This window comes from Lissotriton helveticus, chromosome 5_1, assembly GCF_964261635.1.
Source record: "Lissotriton helveticus chromosome 5_1, aLisHel1.1, whole genome shotgun sequence".
NCBI classification, from domain to species: Eukaryota; Metazoa; Chordata; class Amphibia; order Caudata; family Salamandridae; genus Lissotriton; species Lissotriton helveticus.
Window position 1 is genome coordinate 2,086,469,189 of NC_136065.1, and position 22,010 is coordinate 2,086,491,198.

The 22,010-nt window shown below is 42.2% G+C and overlaps 1 protein-coding gene across 24 annotated transcripts in view; it reads left to right on the forward strand.

Annotated features, from left to right (window-relative positions):
• GAPVD1 (GTPase activating protein and VPS9 domains 1) overlaps window positions 1-22,010 on the forward strand; it is a 424,045-nt gene that overhangs the window by 168,212 nt on the left and 233,823 nt on the right. For 2 of the 24 annotated variants that reach the window (XM_078646066.1, XM_078646068.1), the window contains exons 7-11: window positions 9,077-9,157; window positions 11,535-11,695; window positions 12,247-12,376; window positions 17,993-18,142; window positions 21,011-21,184. In XM_078646066.1, the coding sequence (XP_078502192.1) occupies window positions 9,077-9,157; window positions 11,535-11,695; window positions 12,247-12,376; window positions 17,993-18,142; window positions 21,011-21,184 (696 nt within the window). The remainder of the gene's footprint in view (window positions 1-9,076; window positions 9,158-11,534; window positions 11,696-12,246; window positions 12,377-17,992; window positions 18,143-21,010; window positions 21,185-22,010) is intronic. The other 22 variants (XM_078646075.1, XM_078646077.1, XM_078646072.1 and 19 more) reach the window with 14 other exon arrangements.

Sequence of the window (22,010 nt, forward strand, 5' to 3'; positions counted from 1 at the left end):
ACTATCACCGAGCGTGACAGTAATTCCAAGCCGTATTGGGGATAGCATGCAAGAACCACGTGTATACTCTGCGTTAACATATTTACTGCAGGCCGTTCGCCACAGCGCGCAATAACACTACATATACTCATTACAGCGGGAATCCACTCTGCGCATACGAAGGCGCTACAGGAATGGCGCAACGAATAGAGCATAGACATTACGGAGGAGCAGTGGTTATACTGCTGCTTTAGTAGAAAAAACATCGCGGAATGGTAGATACCGTCTCACACTCTTTAAATTTTTTCAAAGGGTCTACTACACACCGGTTAGATTGCACAAATACAGACGAAGAGGATGATAACTGTGACAGATGTGGGGCTGCAGAGGCACTCTTCACACACTTAGCGTGGGACTGCCCTGGTATCCGTAAATACCGGTCGGAGGTGTTTGGACCTCTGCAGGAAATTGCGAACACTTGTGTACCAAAGACTCCAGTGAAGGCCCTTCTGGGATACTCTAAAGACATACCTAAAGGAACTAGAAAAATAATAGCGCTCGGGATATTAATAGCTAAAAGGAGACTGGCTATGCGATAGGTGAAAGGCCCAGTTCCCACACTAGCAGAGTGGTGTACAGTACTGTCCTTTTGCAATACACAATCAGATGCCCTTATACCAGGCATACCTCACCCACAGAGCTGCGGAGGAGGAGCAGCCGAAAGGACATGACCGAACTGGGATCACCTAGACAAATTAGTAAATATTAAATGTACAAGAGACTAACGCTAGTAAGGGAGAAAGGCTGACGTATAGAATACAGCAATTAGTCAGCACACCGACGAAGCTGAATCATTGAAAACAGTACTGGGCAAAGGGATACGTCAAAATGCATATACTCGACGATTATTGTAATGTGATATACAGGTTCATTGTTGTGGTAATGTAACTTTGTGATATGTAACACTGCATACTATTTGCGGATAACGATTGTACATGGGGTTGGCTGTTATAATGCTTCTATGTATAAACGAAATGAAAAAGAACATTAAAAAAAAAAGTGAACCATTTAAGACACTTTTAGAATCCGATTAGATGGGATGAAAATAGCAAAAAACAAATTCACCAGTCACAGAAAATCCAGAGTAGCCAATAATTGATAATATCAGCTTTGGTAAGTGCATTGGCCTTTAAAGTGGTTCTCAACTCCTGATAAACCTGCAGGAGGTCCTGGCTGAATGAATATTTAAGGTATAGTTTACTGTATGTTAAATGAAGGTGGATCCTAGAGAAAGCCACTTAAGAGGTATGAATGGTGTCAGTACTGCATAGTTTCCCTCTCAGGAACCTCTCTTGGACTAGAGGTAAGACTAACAAAATTACATACATATGTGCAACTAACGTACTCCTAATGGGATGCTAGGGACCGGAACAACTGTTTATAAGAACTAATGCCTATTGACTGAAATGAGCTGCCATTATGTTCCTTTGCATAAATGTGTATGGGGTGGGATTAATGATTCCGGAAAGATCTCCTAGAATTCTTTCTCAAAGAAGACAGTTTCCCCATTAAAACAAGCATCCAATTGTGCTCAAATATTGCATTTGCTGGCAGTTTTAAATTATGAGTGCCAGAGACTATGGGCACAGTGTTGCCTGCAGTGTCCTCGTTCAGCAAGACATGCCACAACACAGCACGAAAGACCTACAAAAGCAGACTTGCAACAACTCTTTTTGCGTGGAACAAGTGGCCCCTGGTCCATCGTAGTTGGCACGTTTTTGCGATGCACCAATTGCCACTAGAGAAGATCATTGTACCATTCTTGTATCATTGTGCACAAAGGAGCACCTCTTGCATGGAGGAAGGATTTGTGATGAGCTTGATTACTTCCCGTCTTAGGACCCATAATATAATAGTACAATCATTTTTCTTATCAGCTATACTACTCTGTGACAAAAAAAGCCACAGAAAACAGCCACCGCAAAACAATGTAGTTAGAGACAAACAAGAGTGATGAACAAATGTCCAGTGAAATCAGCTTACTTCTGCAGTGTTGTGCAAGTTCCAACCTCCAGCGCAGTAAAGGTTATCCTGAAAGGAACAGTGCACGTATTTTGCAGTTACTCCTCGAGGGACTTGAACGAACTTAACAGTCACCAACTGACTACTGAGGTGCATGTAAGAATTTAGAGTGGCAGTATCTCTCAATATTGGATGTCTGGGGTAAGATGAATTTTAGCAAGAATAGTTAATGCCCATTAAAAATAGACTTTGCTTTTAATACATATGATATATATATATATTATTTGTGTGTGTAAACAATACCCCCTCTGCAGTTTTTACTGTATTCATGCATAATTCAAATTCTTTACTGATTTATTAGACAACCTCTTCAGATCAGCCAATAATGGTGCACATCTTTTTGGCAGAGCTTTTTGGATGTTAGTGAACTGACGGCATGTGTGGAGGAATTTTGGTAGAACCAAGAGACAAGCTGTACAATCAGTATCTCTTATTTCCAGCTGGGAGTGTGGTTTCTTCTTTTTTGGTTGCTGAGAATCTTATCCCAATTTTCATGACTAAATTGCATTTTACACAGCTTTTCTGAAGCCCTGCTACTGACATTTCATGGGTATGGACTGTCATTTACAGGTTTCTTCTGTTGTGAGACACATGCTTGGTTTGAGCTCTCACAGCATTTCTTGAGTTCTCGAGAGAACCTGCTGCAGAGATATTCCAAGACTTCATCATGCACAGACAAGTCTTTCTACTAGAGAAGGGAAAACTATAAACTCAGTAAGGGGTGGACTTTTTCTGACATTTTATAGGGGAACAAAAGGCACCACCTGAATGGGTGTCAAAACCAGAATAGAAAGAATACAGCTGTTCTCTGAAGTTTAATATGTTGACTGGGCAGAGGGTGGCAAGAATGGCTCAGACCCTATAGCATTGCTCATTTCCTGGAACCAGGGCCCGCAAGAAGAAGCAAGAGCTCCATCAGACAAGAGACATTTCCTTGCAGATACAAATGATTACACCCAACATTTTCACCTGATGCTGCTTGTTAATTTACTTTGAGAGTGCACTGAGGCCTGCTAACCAGACCTCCGTGCCAGTGTTCTAACCCCTTACAAAATGTATGTTGAGTTTGCCACCCCAAATGGCAAAAGCTGACTTACTTATAAGTCCCTAGTATATGGTACCAAGTGTACCCAGGGAATGCAAGACCGTGTGTCCACCCAGGGCTGCAGCACTTATTGTGCCACCCTGTGTGTGACCACTTACAACTGCTGCCTGAAAGAGCAGTTTTAAAACTGCTACTTCGACTTTGCCATTTAAACCAATGGCAAGCCCCAACTTCCCTTAACAGTATATATGTCTTCCCTAAGGGAGGCCTACAGAGCCCTAAGGGACGGAGTTGTATGTTATTAAGTGGGACATATACTTTCAATGTGTCTTAATGGCTAAACTTCCAAATTGTTGTTTTGCTGGAGAACAGTTAGTTGCCCCGTTGGGTAACAGAGTTACCGACTGACCCCTCTGTCTGGCTAACTTCTGAGTGCAGCAAACACAAGGAGATGATGGACGGAGCGCTGAACCTTTTCAGACACTCACTCCACGTCACAGATCTGGGTTGAATCCGTCATAATTTTTTAGCTCACTACACCGCCTCACTTCAGACCCAGCTATATGCAAATCAGTCTTGACCCTCTGACTCATGGGAGCAGTCCAGCCCGAACTGCCAAGCCAGGTCTTCCCTGAATCGGAAACATGCATCCTGGGACCGGTTTCGGGGTAAGACCCCCTCATCAGCCAGGCTAGCTTGAACCAAGTGGCAAAGTGAGCAAGGGACCCACGTCTGGGTATACCGTGCCAACTTATGGCAAATAAAGCAAACACAGGGAGATGAAGGACGGAGTGCTTAACTTCTGAATGTGACTGCTAAGATGGGTACTTCATGTTATCAAATTAATCGTGGCATTAGACGTTGCTTTACGCCCAAGTGGAATCTAAAGTGATTTTAAGGAACTCTGACGCCTAGATTAGCCAGTGGCCTTGGGCATTAGCTGGTCACCAGGCAGCCCTCTGCCTTCCTGGGGAGTTGTCAACGATTCCAAGGCTTCAAAACAATAGAGGCATGCCACAGAGGTAGGTGTCATCTCCCTCTTGAAGGAAGCCACACCGGGCATTGGCCCAAAAGGCAAGCTACAAAGACGGAAGCCAATTTTGGTGGGCATTTGGCAATCACACTCTTGTAGGGCTGACCTTTTGTTCAGGTAGGCAGGCTGGCGATTGGAACAGAGAGGGGAAACCAGTGGCCAAACTGGTTGTCCCTTGGGTGTGTAACCCACTGGTAGCCAACCTCTAGGGTGGGCTACTAAGCTACTAACTTCCATGTAAGAGTTCCGACATCTTGTGACTGGGCAGAATAATGCACTCTGGGATTCGTAGATGCCACACATAGCCGAAAATTGTCACACAGCAGGAGGGATCCTGGTAGTCCTTTGGCTAGTGGCAGTATTATTCCCCCAGGGCACCTCTGTGCATAAATATGGTACCCTGAACCTCCGATCACGCCAGAACTGAGGAAAGGACTGCCCTGTTGACCCCTGGAGCTGGAAAGAGAGGCTGCACCAACTGCTGGACTGCGTCTGCCGCCCCTCGGGCTAGCAAAAACAGGATTGTGAATCTAACTCCTTGCTCATGGAAATGTTTCTCCCAATCCCCAGACCAAAGAAATTAAAGGGTCAGTCAGATGACCCCCCCTCGAACCAGCACCAGGGCCATCAAAGATAAAGTAGCCCACCATGGCAAGTGAGTAGCCACATACTTTGAATCAACGCTTACCACCCCTGGGCAACCCAAGAGACGATTTTCGATGGCCAAAGGTTGCCCCTAAGTCTGCTTAACCCCGAAATGTCATCAGAGTCCAGATTGGGTGCCAAAGATGGGCCCCAGCCTTCACCACGCTGGACCCGCCGTGTACGGAAACCGGTAGCCCAGTCTCAGCTGACCTTCAACTGGCTCATCGAGAACTGCCAGTGACACTTACCTCTGTGGCCAAAGTAACCCCACCTTAGCCATAGACCGAGGACTAACCACAAGGACACCCCTGTCGACCACACCACATCCAGAGCATCTTTCAGCATCCTGCATCCCCAGCATCAGGACCACTCCTTGAAGTTTATGGCAGCCTTGAAAGTATGAAACTGAACTTGAGACTGCTTTGTTGACCAGGTAACTGTTGAAATACTCCTTAGTGGCCCCACTTGGGCCACAGTAGCCAAATGCAACTATTTCAAATTTTTCAGTAGGTTCTTAACTTTACAGCTACCAACGCTTGTTTGTGCTTTGGACTAAAAAGCTGAGATGTACGTTTTACTTAATCTATATCTCCCGAACCCTCACGTCTATTTTGCTTATCTTGGTGCCTAAAATTCATAAAAATATAATCTATTTTTATAAATTGGTGTCATATTTATTTTCTGCTGTGAGCTTTTTATTTAGTTGTTTGGCGCTTCTAAATGCTTTACCCTATTTCCTTTGTTTAAGCCGTGCCGCGTGAGCCACAGCTAACCAGGGTTGAGCAAATGGTTTCACAAACGAACCTGGCTGGATGAGGGTCAGTTTTGCGAGTATATTACATGATAAGGTCGCACAACCATATCATATAATACACCATAATCCATAAAGTATCCTACTTCTCATGACCATGCAGGAATAGAGATCTTACACGTGCTCAGAAAGCAGAAAGGAACTCTGCTTTTCCGAGCATGTTTAACAAGACCAGAGGGAGGATTCAAACCAAAATAAGTGCTCTAATTCCCTCAGAAGACATTTGCGCTGGATAAAACTGCAGAAATAAAAAAGACAAAGGCAATAGATAGAAGAAGCCCTCTTTCAGAGGAAGTTCACAATCTCGGCCAAATCAAATCTTGTACACATGGCTGTCAATATGTGGGCAGAGCCAAGCCCCTCTTTCTGGTGATGCTCACATCATTGTCTGACGACAGCTGCGCTTTCAAACCAGACCATAAAAAGGAGGAAGTGGAAGCTTGCGGGCGGTGTCTCCTGTACAGTAAATTACTAACCTAATATGAAATAAATTTTTAAAGACAAACTGCACAATTTAAAAAAAAAAAAAAAACTTCAACACAACACTGCCGCTGTCTACAGGGCTGAATAGAAAATACCTTCGGATGAAAACTGTTTAATTCGTTAGATTTAATTGCATAAACTTATAAAGAGATGGGGCACGAAAATACTTAACCCGAGAAATATTTCTTTCGAGTTTAACCCTGAGTTAATTTTTGTTTCAAAATAAGCACATACATCCTCTTGTCCTACTCTGTACAGTGGACAAGCCACTATTAAATGCCCTTGGAATTGGAAAGAGGTAGCACTGTGATGCAGTGGAGACTTTACTAGAAAAGCACATGGCCGTCCATCCCTCGGTGTCCCCAAGAAATATTTACCGGGCAAGTGTGCTTTGGGAGGGATTGAAAGAGCTGAGGTACGTGTGATCAGGGGAAGTTTTACCTCCTTTTATTACCTCTTAGGGTTTCAAGCACTCAAGTCTTGGTAATGTCCGCCTCTTGTTATGCTTTTGGTTAAGAACAACAAATGGGACACTATGGGTCAAGCTATGTGTGGCTAGAAAGCAAACAAACAATGGCATGAACTGCGTCACATATATGTGTCATCACACAAATCTAAAAAACCCATCACCCCACCCCATGGCTTAGCATCATCATCTGGGATTTTTTGAGAAAGAAAAACTGGTATCTCATCCAAGAGTCCCACTAGTTGTTATCGTGGGACATACAAGGAATGATCCGCCGGTGATGTACCATTGCCAGGACGGAAAATGGTGGTGCTCGGGGAAGCAAAAAGGTGAATTGCAGTGTAAAAATGAAAAAGTGCAAGTTAAAATTAACTATTATAATGCCAAAGAACAGTTTATTAGGCGGTCATTATAATGTCAAGATTAAAATAGTGTAAGGGTAGTCAAAATAGATGGCGACTATCCACTGATGTTTCAGGATGTCGACATGTTTCAGCCAGATGGACGGAAAGTAGTCCAGTGGCTTTCTTCAGGACCAAAAAATATATATAACACTACTGCAACTAAGTGAAAAAAGATCAATAAACACAGAGACCCTACCGTGTGACGGTGTTCCAGACCTGTAAAGGGTGTCTCTAATTTCCAATTTAAAACATTTATAAAGCGCATCGTTCACCGTACGGTTTCTTGGCGCTAATGAAAGGTCCGGCAACTGAAGCAGAATAAACAGTCAAATGACAAGAGTGAGCCAGTTTACACGGAAAAGGCCTGTTTGAAAAGGAACGTTTTGACGTCTTTCCGAAAAGAGACATAATGAGTGGCAAAGCGTAGGTGGTCGGGAAGGGAGTTCCAAAAAGTGGGGGCCAAGGTAGAGAAATTGGCTCCACCCCACTTTTTGCGCTTAAAACGTGGGATTTGAAGGAGAGACTTGGAAGAGGAACGAAGCTCTCTGGAGGGAACGTATTCGCTTATCAGCGAGGAGATGAAGGCAGGGGCAGTGCCTTGGCGGGCCTGGAAGGTCATGCAGCCGGTTTTAAAAAGGGAGCGTTCCCTGACAGGAAGCCAATGGAGCTCCCTAAGGAGGGGTGTGGAGTGATGGTAACGTGGGAGACCATAGATTAACCGGACCGCCTGGTTCTGTACCATCTGGAGCCTCCGCAGGCTGTATGCCGGGATGCCGTTGTAAAGGGCATTGGCATAATCCAGCCGCGCAATTACTAATGCGGCCATGATCAATTTAAGTGCCTGGGGGGAAAAGAAACGGGAAACAGTGCGGATTGTTCGGAGGGTGAGGAAGCAAGAGGAGACTACGGAGCTAATTTGTGTTTTGAAGGGTGTCTCTGGAAAGTAGTTTGTATCCCAGACCAATCTTGGGATCGGACCTCACCTCTCCTGGCACTCGCTCAGGCAATGAGGCCCGCTCTGTCCGTCGGTACCTCGGGCTTCGTCCTAAGCCGAGGGGGAGGTCCCTGGCTGAAACATGTCGACCTCCTGAAACATCAGTGGATAGTCACCATCTATTTTGCTACCCTTACACTATTTTAATCTTGACATTATAATGACGCCTAATAAACTGTTCTTTGGCATTATAATAGTTAATTTTAACTTGCACGTTTTCATTTTTACACTGCAATTCACCCTTTTGCTTCCCCCAGCACCACCATTTTCCATCCTGGCAATGGTACATCACTGGCGGATTCCTCCTTGTATGTCCCACAATAACAACTAGTGGGACTCTGGATGAGATACCAGTTTTTCTTTCTCAAAAAATCCCAGATGATTATGCTCCGCCATTGGGTGGGCTGATGGGTTTTTTAGATTTGTGTGGTGACACATATATGTGACGCAGTTCATGCCATTGTTTGTTTGCTTTCTAGCCACACATAGCTTGACCCATAGTGTCCCATTGGTTGTTCTAGTATATGTAATTTGGGGGATAGGACACTTAAGGGTCGGTAATCTCTATTCCCCTTGGGCCCTTTTCTAAAATTTGTTGTTTACTACTAGTGCTTTTGGTTAAGCCACAGACCGGTCTGAAAAACTATTCAAACTTGGTTGTTTCCAATATAGAATTATAGTGCTCTATTATTCAATATAGTCTTGAGTCTGGAACCTACCATAGTAAAGATGTTTTGGTTACAACAATTTGAAAAATGAAAACCCACCTAACCTCAGGGGAGTCCTTAGGCGTTGACAAAGGGATCCCAGATCTAGGTCCTCATTTGTGAATGCGTGGAGATGAAGAGGACTCCAGAAGGCATGTACTCTAGCATGACCAACGCTTTGCAGAACGCAGTCCTACTTGAGTGGCAAACTCAGAACCAGACATCTTAGTTAATGCTCTTCTGAATGGAACACTTTCAGCATGAAGAACATGTGGCTCCCTGCGGGTCAGTATCCTCACCTGCCAAGTAGTTGAACGACAATTTGTAGTTGTCTTGTATAGAATGTTCAAATAAAAAATGCATTTGTGGTTAGGATTATCATGCTTTTCACTGTTTTGACTTTTTGTTTAATGCTACCAAATCCCAGGACAACAGTTATCGGCCATTACTGCCTGGGAGACTTCAGCCACCAATCTCTCGGCTCACATTAACCTGGTAGCCCCATTTGGTGGGTAATCCGTATTTACTTCCTGATCTTGCTTGAGGTACAGCTGTGTGTCCACCTACTCACTCTTGCTAGCTGCTTTCTAGTGTGTGCATGCTTCATTGAGACTGTTGGGCACCATTGCTTAGTCAGCTGGCACAATGTCTTGAAGGGCTGCTTTGAAAATTGCGCCACATATTTTTATATCACACTCATTTTTGTTTCTTTGGCTTTGCATTTGACCGCGCATTAAATGTTAATTGGTTTATCTGTTTTTTTGTTTTTTGTGGGCATCTCACCATTTTCAAATATGTAAAATGTGCCATGCAGACTTTACAGTCCTCAACAGCAAACATAATTGCGTACTCTGTCTGTTCTATTGTAATCACTTAGTTGCACAATCCAAATTAAGCAGTGACCATGGTTCACATGCATGCTTAAATGGTCTATCTACAGTGAAGCTCTTCCTGTTCTTGTTTCCCCGCCACATCACTATGGTGGTCATTGCATAAGATTTGGCCATGTCCCCATGTAAAGCAAACTTAGGGAAGAAACATTTAGGGGAGAAATCTGGGAAGAAATCTCTGAAGCCCGGTTATCTGTCAGATTTAGTTCCCTAAGATTTCCAGTGCAACATAGTAGAAAGAACCCTGTCATTACCACCATCACCCTTGACTTTTGGCACTTTTACAACTCTCACTGTTCAAACATAGCCCCATTTATGATGGCATTTGTTTTGGGGATAAGAAAGTGAGCAATACACAAGACTTGAATGTAAAGATAGATACCTGCCCAGATCCCGAAATACTCCGTCATTATAATAGGGGCACTGTTTTGGGAGTGCATAACCAGTATGACGCTTCATTGCACGACAAAGGCCATTTCTCTCACTGAGATTAAAAGTGACTTAATAAATAAATACAAAAAAGATGATTTAATTATAATTTGCCTGAAAAGTAATGTTAATGCTTCACTAGCACACATTGACACCGACTGAATGTATGTTCATAGCAAATTAATAATTTCAAGTTACGAGCCGGCATCTTTCAGAACCATAGGTTACCTGGGCAATGAACGAGGCATTTGAAATCACCCAGAAAACCAATTGTTATCTGGAAGTGTTACTGCTTCCTTGCTTTTCCTACGTATTGGATTATAGGGCTAGCTCAACCACTGTCAATACTATAAATTGCTGCCTGCTGAAACTTGCATGCTATTGGGAAAGCTTTTGGAAGATTCTGCACGTTAGTTGGATGTGTGCAGCCATTTCGCTGTGTGTATTGCTAGATTCCTAAGTATTCCAAAGCAGAGGGCAGCCCCAGTGATTTGGGAAAGGGGCATGGGAGTAAGATTGCTTGAAATTAGAAGTAGAAGATGAATGGCAAATATATAAGGACAGAAAACCTCTACAATCAGGCGTGACAATGGTTAACCCCATGCTGTTGTTGGAAAAAAACAATAAAACCACACACAAAGGGTTTGATGGGGAGCACAGAGTGTGAAGCCAGACTAAGCTTTACCTTTCTCAGATTTCAGAAGCATACAGACTACAAGCTGCAATAAGCCACTTGAGTCACTTCTACAAACCTGAAACTTTTTTCCTTCCTGAGAAAAACAATTCTCAGTATTAGTTGCAAAAATTGATGCACAGACTAAAATATCTTGACAGTATCTGCCCCGCACAAAGTTCTGATCATTTCCATTGCCTGCTACTTTCAAAATATTTTGTTTATGGTTTACATCATCATTTATTTGCAATTAGGAGATTATTGATTTCTTGTTTATGCTCTTTAGTTTATCATGTTCTTCCAGTTAATTGTAACTTTGATAACTGCTCTCAGCGCATTCCATTCTATCTCATTTGGCTGGTCTCATTCAGTAGAGGCACAGAGCAAACTAAAAAACAAATGCATGTAATGTTTCCAGAGTAATGAGCCATAAATGGTTAAGATTGATTGAATCACTTCCTTCCATCACTTTGTACAGTCAGAAAGAGTTGTATATGGTGTTCTTCAAATGCCTCTTGCTACCTCTCACTGATGGCACAATCAGACCAAAAAACAGAACTCATTTGGGGTTTCTTGTGTACTCCTTGACAGGGTACACAACTTACACTTAAATCTTGATTGGCAGCTAATAGACATTATTCTGTGAATTGCATACACTTAGACCCAGTTTACAACAGCATAAAAAGATTAGTTTGCAATACAAAATAAAATTAGTTTACAAAGATTCAAGCATTTCTCTCCATCGCTGTTGTGTTGTATGTGCCTGCTTTGTTGTCATGTGTATTGTTTGGGCACCTTCACATAACTCCATGGCTCTACCTAAGTGAAGAAATCTATTCAGCTGTGTGAAGAGTAAATTGGTTTTATGTTTATTGGAATTTTTCTTTCATCAGCAGCTACCCGCAGCAGAAGCAAATCAAATTTAGTCGAGCAGCACCCCGACAGCGAAGGAGCATCCCAGGAAAATATTCAGGAAATTGTTCCCGATGAAGTCTTGGTTATTTCTTTGGGGACTGGTTCCTTGCTAACTCCAGGCATGATGAGTGAAAACGAGGTACGGAAAATGGGCTCAAGAAGCAGAATATCAGATCCAATTTGTCAAGAATATTTGATTGAAGTGTATTTACTTGAAAAAGCCAAATATACTTGGTTGAAGCATTTGGTACGAAAACGGTTGGTGGTAAAAATGGGGGATTGCGGGAAGTATGCATTAGTGGTTTTTACCTCTAATACATTTAGCAAGGGGTACTGTTGTACTGAATGAGCGACTAAACGTATTCAGCACCACAGTGAAGGTGCCCTTTTCATTGCTGTTTCGATTCATAAACACATTTATTTACAAACACCTACATACATATTTATCATTTGTGGACTGCTGATTGAGAGTGATGCGATAAGTGTGCCAAAAAAGTTGGTCTGGGGTTCTTCTGAGGCTTATTTGTTTTGGGCGGCTTGTGTCCTACTCCTATTGTTTTCGATCTGTTTTTCGGTAGGCGGTGGTAATTCCCTATTGGCAGTTCTGGTTTTACATGTTCCTATTGGCATGTTGATGGTTTCTGTGGCGTACTCTAATCCCTCTATTTCACTATCACTTTTCCCCCCTAGGTTTTGAACATGCAACTTGCAGATGGAGGACAAGGAGAGGTGCCTGTTGACGATACCAAGCTGCATGGTAAACCTGATAAAACCTTGAGATTTTCTCTCTGCAGTGATAATCTGGAAGGAATATCTGAAGGTGAATGATTATGTCAGAAAGGATATTGTTTGTTTTATGTTAGAAAGTCTTTGTTTGCGTAATAGTGGGAAGGTATAAATCAGTTCCTTCTTGACTATAGGCATCTTTATTTGTATGACGTTTGCTTTTGTTTCTCTGTTAATGAAAGAATGGTTATTTCACCTGCATTTTTTAGGAGTTCTTCAGTCAAGATTTTGCAACTTTGTATTAGACCCCCTGGACAGCCTAATCAAGCCAGTGAATACACAAAAAGGGTATATTTAGAAAGCATCTAGAAACCTGATGAGAGTGGGGGGTAGATGATAATTAGTGTTCGTAGCATGTGCGTCACATGCTCTGCATATTCTTGCCCTCTAGTGTTGAGTGCCAATGCTAGTTGTTTTTCGTCAAGTAGTCTTTAGTCTGGAGATAACTTGTGACTCCTGGAGTCACAAGATATCGCAAGGGGCCAAACCCCAAGGTGGCTGCATCTTGTGGGAATCCTGAGGATTCAAAGCCTCATGCCTGCGATGCTTGACCATTGGCTCTTTTCGTGGTTGAACCCCAGAGAGTTGATCCTTGGCAGTTCTTCGAGGTATTGTAGCCATGGGTGTAGTCTTTGTCATGGGCCAAGGTCTTTCTTGCGGCCCAGTAGTCCTTCCTTGACATCTGAATCTTCATAGGAACGGGTTTCATGCTACGTTGTTTTTGACTTGCTGGTATGCTGGTTAGACTTTTGCCCTTATAGTAAACTCCTATGGGCTCCTCCGAGCAGAGAGTTACCCCCACTTAAGGGGGATATTGGCTTTGCATTCTGAAATGTGCAGAGCGATGCTCCCTCTGATCTAGAAAACTCTTGCTTTTGAAAGCCTCACAGGTAGAACAGTTTGAATCCTCATGGTCCCAAAGAAGATAGAGGTTGCAGACCCGATGTTGCAACAGGAATTTTGAATTGCATATTCTCCATTCCCCTCCTCCCAAAAGACACTCTCTATGACTGGAGTTGAAGAACTGCTCGGATATGGTTCGATTTCAAAGCAGCGAGGTGAACTATTGAGTTTTCCAACACTGTACTAGGACCAGTTGTTAACTGGAATCAACAGAAGTGAAGATTTAGTTCAACGGTCTTAACCTGATGGCGGAAACAAAAACATTATCTAATGTAGAGTTTTCGTCGTGGTGCTTCAGGGAGGAGTCATGAGCTATCTCAAGACTGAAGACTGTTTCGAAAAAAAGCAACTTGCAAATATCCGTGCCCAATTCTAGATAGCTCGTGTATGCAGAGCATATAAATCCACAGCACTACAAGCTACACACAGATGATCACTACGTACGTAAAGCTTTCCTTTTTGTGGTTGAGGTTGGAAACCCTTTTGCAGAAGCTTTGATAACCTAATAGCCTGCCTCCTTTCCCCACTTTGACTGCTTTTATGTGCAGTGTGTGAACAGATTACCAGCTTGTTACTTTTCCAGAAAGCTTTTTCAGAGTATCCAAAAAAAAAAAACATTTACCAAGTGGCCTGTGGTAGCAGTTCATCCCAAAGCTCACCCCTTAAACACATACTCTTAATTTTTCTAAATTCTGGGTGCTGACGTACTTTAATAAGGGATAAATCTTGTACCTAGCAATAGACACGTGCTGCCATCTTGAAACTTGTACTTGTACTACATATTCTTTCTGGGCAGCTTTTATTACACCCTTTGACAGAATGTGTCTGTAGTCATGCCCTTTGTGCATTTTCTTATTTACCTTAAAAGTATGTCTGACATCTATTACATATCATCATAGTCCAATATTTAGTCTAGTTTCTTTTTATTATTATATATCATTAAATTCATATTATAAGCTTACTTAAAGGAACTAATATGTAAACTATAAATAACTTCTACTAATGTATTGTCATCATTGGTTAATTTAGTGTGGTTTCTGGACCAACCTTCCTGAAGTGTGGTTTTCAATGATTTTATCTTCAGTGTAAGAGTTTGACAGCTTGTACAGACAACAGTATTTCACTCATTCATTCTTTCTAGTAGAGGGGGATGATCACCTGTGGTATCAGCCTGGAGTGTTGTGCTAGGTACTCTGAATATCTTTCCAGCTTTACAAGAATGAAAGCGGGACTGTTGCCATTAATGTCTAGGTGAATGAGGCACAAGATCTTGTGAAAGTTGAATGTCTGGTCAATGAGTAGTGACTGCAGTCCTTCTACATCCGTGACTTGTATTTGCATATATGAATGTGTAGTTGCTATGTTATTGAGGTGTTCTGGATTCTTGTTAGTTTTTGTGCTAATGATCTTTAGTGCCCCCACCCCCAAATATCCCCTCACACTTCCCATCTGTAAATCTCAGTTTTATACTCTCGACAAGAGGAAACTGGTCACCTACATCATACAGTGGAGTCTTAGACTGAGGAAAAATGTGTCTTGTGCATTGTGTGGATGGCACTTTTTGTGACATTGTTAATATGCAAAGCCATGGATAAATTGAAGTCCATGATCACTCCTTGGTTTCTCACTTCTGTCAGTGTTGTTAGCGGTGCTACCACATCCTTGGGCCTGACTTATGAGGGATGGTAGTTTTCCCAGTCTTCTCATGTCAAGATTTACAGTCGTGTGAGTTAAGCTAAAGGTGTTTGGTCAACATCCATTGGTCAACATCTTGGAGATATTGGCCTAGTCCTGATCTGCCCCATACCCTTTGGGTTTTTTAGTTTTCAGATATGCTCGTCATCAGCATACTTGTAGCATGTAATTTTGAAAGATGTGATTAGATCTGGTAATGGGCTGGGATAGATATTGAAGAGGAGAGGGGCAGAGATGGATCCTTTTGTGGTATTAATGCCTCAACGCTAAAAGGTGGTGAGGCTAGTAAAGTAAGCGAGTTGATGATTGATTTGAAGGATCGGATAGGTGGGGGAGGAGTCAGTCCAAGGAGATAACTTTTATGCAGATGTCTTGCATTCTTTCTAGAAAAGAGTAGTGGTTGGCTGTGACAAGTGTTTTTGACAGGTTCAAACTGTAGCAATGCTATTTCTGTCCACTGTTGTCTTCAGGTCATCCCAGTTGGCGATGAGTAGATTTAGTGCCTTATTCAGATGGAACCTGATTTGTTGGTCTGAGAGTAGGTCTTTTTCTTAAAGGAAATTGGAAAGCTAGGTGAATGCTTCTCAGTTTTATCAGTTGTCCTAGGAACTGGGCCATTCGAGGTTGGTCTGTAACTGACCATTGGCTGTACAGCGCAGTAATTCGTACTTTGCTTATCATTTTTATATTCCATCATTGATCCAAAGCTATTTATGTGGTGGTTTAGCAAGCATTAGTTTATTTTTTTGTCGAGTGAATTTTGTTGAAAACTTTTGTGCACCGGTTGTACAACTGATAGACATATTTTATTTGTTAGCATGTTGAAATCACCAGCACTTGCCTTCTGGGAAGACTGGTTTCTACTAGTGAATGTAGATGGTTGATGTTAGTGTTGTAGTAGCATCTAGTCTTATAAGCGAGGTTGATGTTGAAGGAGATTAGGCGGTGGTCTCTTTTGAAGGTATCCTTGTTGGCTGTTAATCAGAAGAGTCGACCCAGAGTGAGATGGTGTTAAGTGTATGGTATGATTTGTGTGTGCGTGTATGTTTCCCTCGTGACCCAACAAAGAGGTTAGTGCTTAATAGTTTGTTATAATGGTTCCTGGCTGTGGCATGGAAGGTTTATCAAACCATTGTTTTGATTGCCCAAGACGCAAAGGACCGTATGCTTTAGAGAAAGTTTTGAGATAGCATCCCGGAAAGTGTCTTAAAGCGCCAATGTTCAGTGGTAGTCTGTAAATAAATAGGAATGCACTCAAGAAAGTATGAGCGAGTATTCACCCAACCAACAGTCTGTCAAGCATGTCATGAATATTTTGTAGTGCCTACTGAGCAGACTGAGATTTGAGATCATAGGGAGGTCTTATAGGTGCTGGGTTGGCTTTAGTGAAGAGGAGAGTAGGAGAAGAGTCCATCAGTTATGTTTCTTTTGTGGGGGGGAAAGTGACAAGAGTAGCAAGATATGAGAGAGAAAAGAGGAAGGTGTTGGCATCATCATGAATAGAGAAAGAAAATGATCTGTTCTGGTAATGTCTGAGAAACTTTTCTTGAAGTGCACATCGTAAGTTTGTCAAGAGTCATCTTGTAGGTGTCCTCTAGAGCCTAAAGTAAACACCGGAAATCTAAGTGTGTGGAACCACAAAGCAGTTGAATAGCTCCTCTGGACTCCTCCAGGAACACAATAATGTTAAGGGTCTTTAAGTGTGTGAAAGTGTAACCAGTTGGCAAATGCAGCTTCCCTAGTAGGCCTAAACTTTGTTACATCATCATCTGAAACATCTTTCCTGGCTTGACATGTTACAGTAGGACCTTCATTCCTGTTGTGAGTCTTACTTGACTGTACTCTGTCTGAAGTTTGGGGTGAACGCTTTCCAGTAGCCAGCTCTGGGTCTCTGAGCTCAGCTTTGGACCTCAGCAGACACTTCTCTGCAGTTAATATCCTAGATGTAAGCTGTGTGGTATATCTTCACCTCTTTCATACCAGATGAACACTATGCCTTAGTGGTAGGTGCATTGATTATCACCTCAGCAATACAATGTATATTTAGTTTAACCGCATTTAAATATGCATGACTTGTGAGAATTTAGTGTGGTATGAACGGAGTGGATGACATTTTAACTCCCTCTCTTGCTTTATAGCATTGATGAAGTGACATGTATTGAAGTTTTAGTGGTGTTCATGACAGGCAGATGTGCTTTTCGGACTGATAGTTTCCTGTAATTGTAGTTGAGTGTAAAAACTCTTACCAGCCCACATTCACTACTCTTTTCCTCTAATGATGATTGTCCCTTTGCATAAGACGAAGTCTTTTTTTGTAAAAAATCGTTTTGTTTTTTTGTAATTGAACTGTATGTATTAAGAATGTTTGTATATTCTGCTATCAACATCTCAGTGCAATTCAGTTTGTGCTTATTTCTGGCTGATTGTCCTTGTGGTATGGCTGTGCACAATAAACTGGGCACCTCAAGTCTGCTCTTAATGCATAGCATAGGTCTCTTGAGTGAATAATCGCAAAGGATTTTGTTAATCGCTTTTGTAGTATTTTGTGGAAAGAAGTAGTTTTTATTTTGATAATTATGTGTAAGCATGTCTGTACATTTGAAAATCACACATCTGATAACATTTCTCAACTTCTTAATTGTGAAAGCCCCACTATCCAATTAGAATAAGATGAGGCCATTTACCTTGGATCTCAGGAATAGCATAGCTTTGATTCTTCTTAAATCCATGCCCATCAGCAGTGCTTATCTGCCCATTTATTCTTTTTCAAACTGATTTTAACAGATGCATAACTATTCCCAGTTTTTGTACACAGGACTTTCAGCAGGCTCCTGCAATAGGTGTAGTTTAGTGAACAAACTGAACCTGGCAAAAGCGGTTGATTATTTATAAATGGGTTAGGAAGAAGTTACATAGTCTTGATTGTCTGATGTTCAAAGTAGTCTTGTTTACCCCTTTATTATAACCTTAGTACTTGTTGATGTATCAGCTCTGTGTTGTAAAAGTATTTGTAATAAAGATTTGTAATTTGATTGAAAATACAAATAAGCAGAAGAGGAAAATCAATGTTCGACAGGTCCATCAAATCGTTCCAATTCTGTGTCTTCGCTGGATTTGGAAGGAGAGTCTGTGTCTGAGTTGGGAGCAGGACCGTCTGGAAGTAATGGGGTAGAGGCATTGCAGCTGCTGGAGCATGAACAAGGTATGTAAAAATCACACGTCGGTGATGAAAGCGTAGTGTCTGTCACTGTGAAAATTCTAAAGTTGAAACATAAGTATGTGCTGCTTACTTGAAATGCACTTGTGTAGTAGATGCAATGCAGTTGTCTATCACATTTAGACTGATGAAAATTAACAGATGTGTTCTGTCAAGTGCCTTGTTTATAATTAATGCTTAGTTGAATTATTTGCAGACAAAAATGGTCTGTTACCCGTGAACAAAGAGGACTGTGTATGGTAAAATATTTTTTAAAAGAACAACGCTGGGTCTACAGACTGGCCACACACAAGACCGGCCTTAACGATAATATTCCTTGGAATTCAATACAAAATTAGTTCCCCCGCGCTAAAACTATGGGTTTCCACTGTTTACCATCCTGCAATCTTGCCATCCAGTTAACATACTGCATGACTTAGTATCGTCCATATGCATGCTTTAAGTACTGAGTATCACCCTCTGACCCAGTGAACCGTTAGCTGGATTTCGAGTTGCACTCGACTAATCACTGCATAATGCACAGCCGGCCCACGAACGCTCCCGCTTTGATTTGCCACCTTTAACTGTATTCCGAGTCACACTCAATAGAATAGTGCAAAATGCCGAACGCTCGCGCTCTAATTGGCCAACCGTAGTCACATGTATATCCTCCACACACCCCCACACCCCAGCCTTCCCATTGGTTTAGACGCTGTTGACGCGTTGGAGCTGACCACGCCCAACCCGGAAGCTTCCCCTCTATCTACCGCATCGGCGGCTCCGCTCAGTCACACACGGAGCCCTCACGGAGACGGTTAGGTGCAAACGGCGCCCTCCCTTCCTGTCACAAGTAAGACTGTACCACCTTAGGGGAACCCTGAATCCGTGGGTTCTTCCATTTTGGCATATCCTCATACTCGGTGTATTACTTTTTCACCAGATTGTAACGAGGAAAGTGCCAGTCCCGAGTCCGCTCATGGAGCATTGAGTAGTAACGCTCCCAGTAAGACGCCACGTCTTCCTCCACCCACACCATTTTTGTGCATGCACCGTATATCGAGCACTTTCGCTCTATTGTTATTATGCGATCGCTGTGGCATGTCCAGTTTGGGGCCTTTTTAAATCACATATTGATTACGTATTGAACGTTGTTTTAACTGCGCGACGTCGTTTTTCACCATCACAACGACTTCGCTATCTCAGCTACTGAGACACAACACCCACGATCTCGCCCACTAGTGTTTGACGACACTAAGCGAACTCTGTATCCATGATACCCTGGGTGCGCGACCATGTGGTATATAATTTGCTGTTTGCCTCGGTACTGGGACCTACCTCACACGTCCCCCACATCAAATCTTTGATGAACGATGATGTACATCACTAATCACTTATCGTGTATTATATGTGTGTTATTTATATGTTAGTACGTTATCCACAACCCTTTTCCCTCATTTTTTCCACAGGCTTTTTTCTACAAATCAAAGAAGAAAACAGCTCTTTGGAGATTCATTTTTAGTCTCTCCTTTTGTAACATACGAGGACAGGGTGCGCCTTAGCGTGCGTATACCGTCCCTTATGTACTCCATGGTCCTGATGAAAACCTGTTAAATTTACACATAGGTAGAAACATGTAGACCTTTTTAACAACACACCCTTTATTATAGTTTTTCACCGACAGCCTTCCTAATTGGGCAACAGGTGCCTTATTATTTTAATCACTATTCGTTACACCCCAGAATAAATTACGTAAGTGAGCAGTACCGAATATTTTTAATAAACACTTAGTTCCCTTCTTTTCACATATAAAAACAAAATCCCGCTCCACTGTAATCAGGTGTCGCAGCACACCTGGATGGCATTCGGCTATCCGGGTGGGACCCCGATGATGAAGCATGTCACCAACTAGGTTGGTGAGTGAGGGGTCTTCTAAAGGACAAAGGAAGTCCTTCATTTGGATTGTGGTTAACACACAAACCCGCCTCCACTGAGTATTGGGTATATCCTCTAGGTGTAACTCCCTTATTGTTGTTTACTAATACTTTAAAGGGGACAGGGAGTCCCTCTCCTGCCTTCACTGGCAAATACCCTTTCTCTCTCTAATGGTGTTCTAAAATATTTTTTAAACCAGATCTTTGACTGCTAGTAAATACTTCTGCAAAATTTGCTTAAACCCTTTCTTAGTGGAAGATCAATAGCAGCCAGGAGGTGTCATATGACACGAACGAGAGTATGAACTGTCTCTTGCTCCATCCTAGCTCAATAAGTCCGATACCCAGGATATTCACTTTAGTTGGCAGGCCTTACCAGCCATGGATTCCCTAGAAATGTAGTGCCCAGTTAATGACGAAAAATGCACTCCTTATTGTTTCATCATATTTTGGATGGACATGACTTTAGCCTGAGCAAATAGTTCCCATAATCTATACATTTTTGTCGTGAGATGGATGTCAGTGAAGTTTGTGGTGAACGCTTGACAGTAGCCAGCTCAGTGTCCTCAGAAGGTGGTGGTATTTCAGTCTTTGTTTTTTGTGGTGCTGTGGAATATCCAGCCATCAAGACAGTGAGTTTTGACCAAGCTATGCTTTGATGCACTCTGAATACTGTTGTGCCAAATGACCTCTGCTTGCACACATATTCTTTGACAAGTGTTGTAGACCGCTGCCCTAGATTTGCTTTCCCTAGATATCATGGGACAATTATTTTTTTTATTCTGAAGAAACCATTGGTTTGCACTTATTGTCATTTGGGCCTAACCGCTACATTTAACATAACCTCGCACAGAGTGAATCTGCTTCATTCACCTGCAATTGCTCTTAATTATGTACACTCGCTTCTGTGCTGTTTGCTCCATTTCTTTCTCTTTTTTTGCAGCAACCACCCAGGACAACCTTGATGACAAACTGCGGAAGTTTGAAATTAGAGACATGATGGGGCTCACTGATGACAGGGACATATCTGAAACGGTTAGTGAAACCTGGAGCACTGATGTCCTGGGCAGCGACTTTGATCCAAACATTGATGAAGACCGGTTGCAAGAAATGGCAGGTAAATAGAGTGCTCCTTAGTCTGTTTTGCAGACGTACACTTAAGGAAACTTTCTGTAGTGGTGTAATGATTTTCGTTATGTAGCTACACTATCTGCATTACTGTATAGAGGTTTTATAAATTCATATCAAATTGGAATTTTTTTCTTTTTGTTCGAGAGAGGGTATTGTGTGGTTGCGCTACAAACAAAACTTTCTGATGGGTACTTATAACCATAGACTTAATTTCTTAAATTTCTCCGGTACCCGACTGGATCCAGAAACTTTTACAGCAAATGCTTCCTCGTGCCCATAAGTGGTGATATTCTACTCCTCAATCAGCTTGCCCTGCCTCCAAAAAAAGTGTGTGGAACCATGTTAAGGCGCCAATTTTGCTCGCTAATGCCAGTTTAGCATAAAGCGCCCTTAAATGCAAAGCTTAAGTAACAGATTGCAAACCATGACAGTGTGCAGATCTTAGCATGTCCCCTCATTGAAATCCACTCCACAGAAGGGGGAGCAGGGCGGTCGATGATAAATTTAATGGTGTCTAGGAGCAAGTGCCAGAAAAGTTTCCGGATTAAGTCTGGTGCCTGGGAAAATTAAAACGTGAGGAATCAAAAGGTGAAGAATCTGCAGTAAGATAGAACAGCCACCTAAAAGAGCATTATTGAATGCAAGTAACTGGATATCTTTTGGCGCACACAAAAATTTGAAAATTTCAGGCCACATTGTGTATTTTACAATACAATTTTATATAAATTGCCTAAAAATGCTGAAGGGGCCTTCGTGAATTTGCCATCAGTAAACTGCAACCTTCGCAGTGCACCAGGAGCTGAATATGTTCT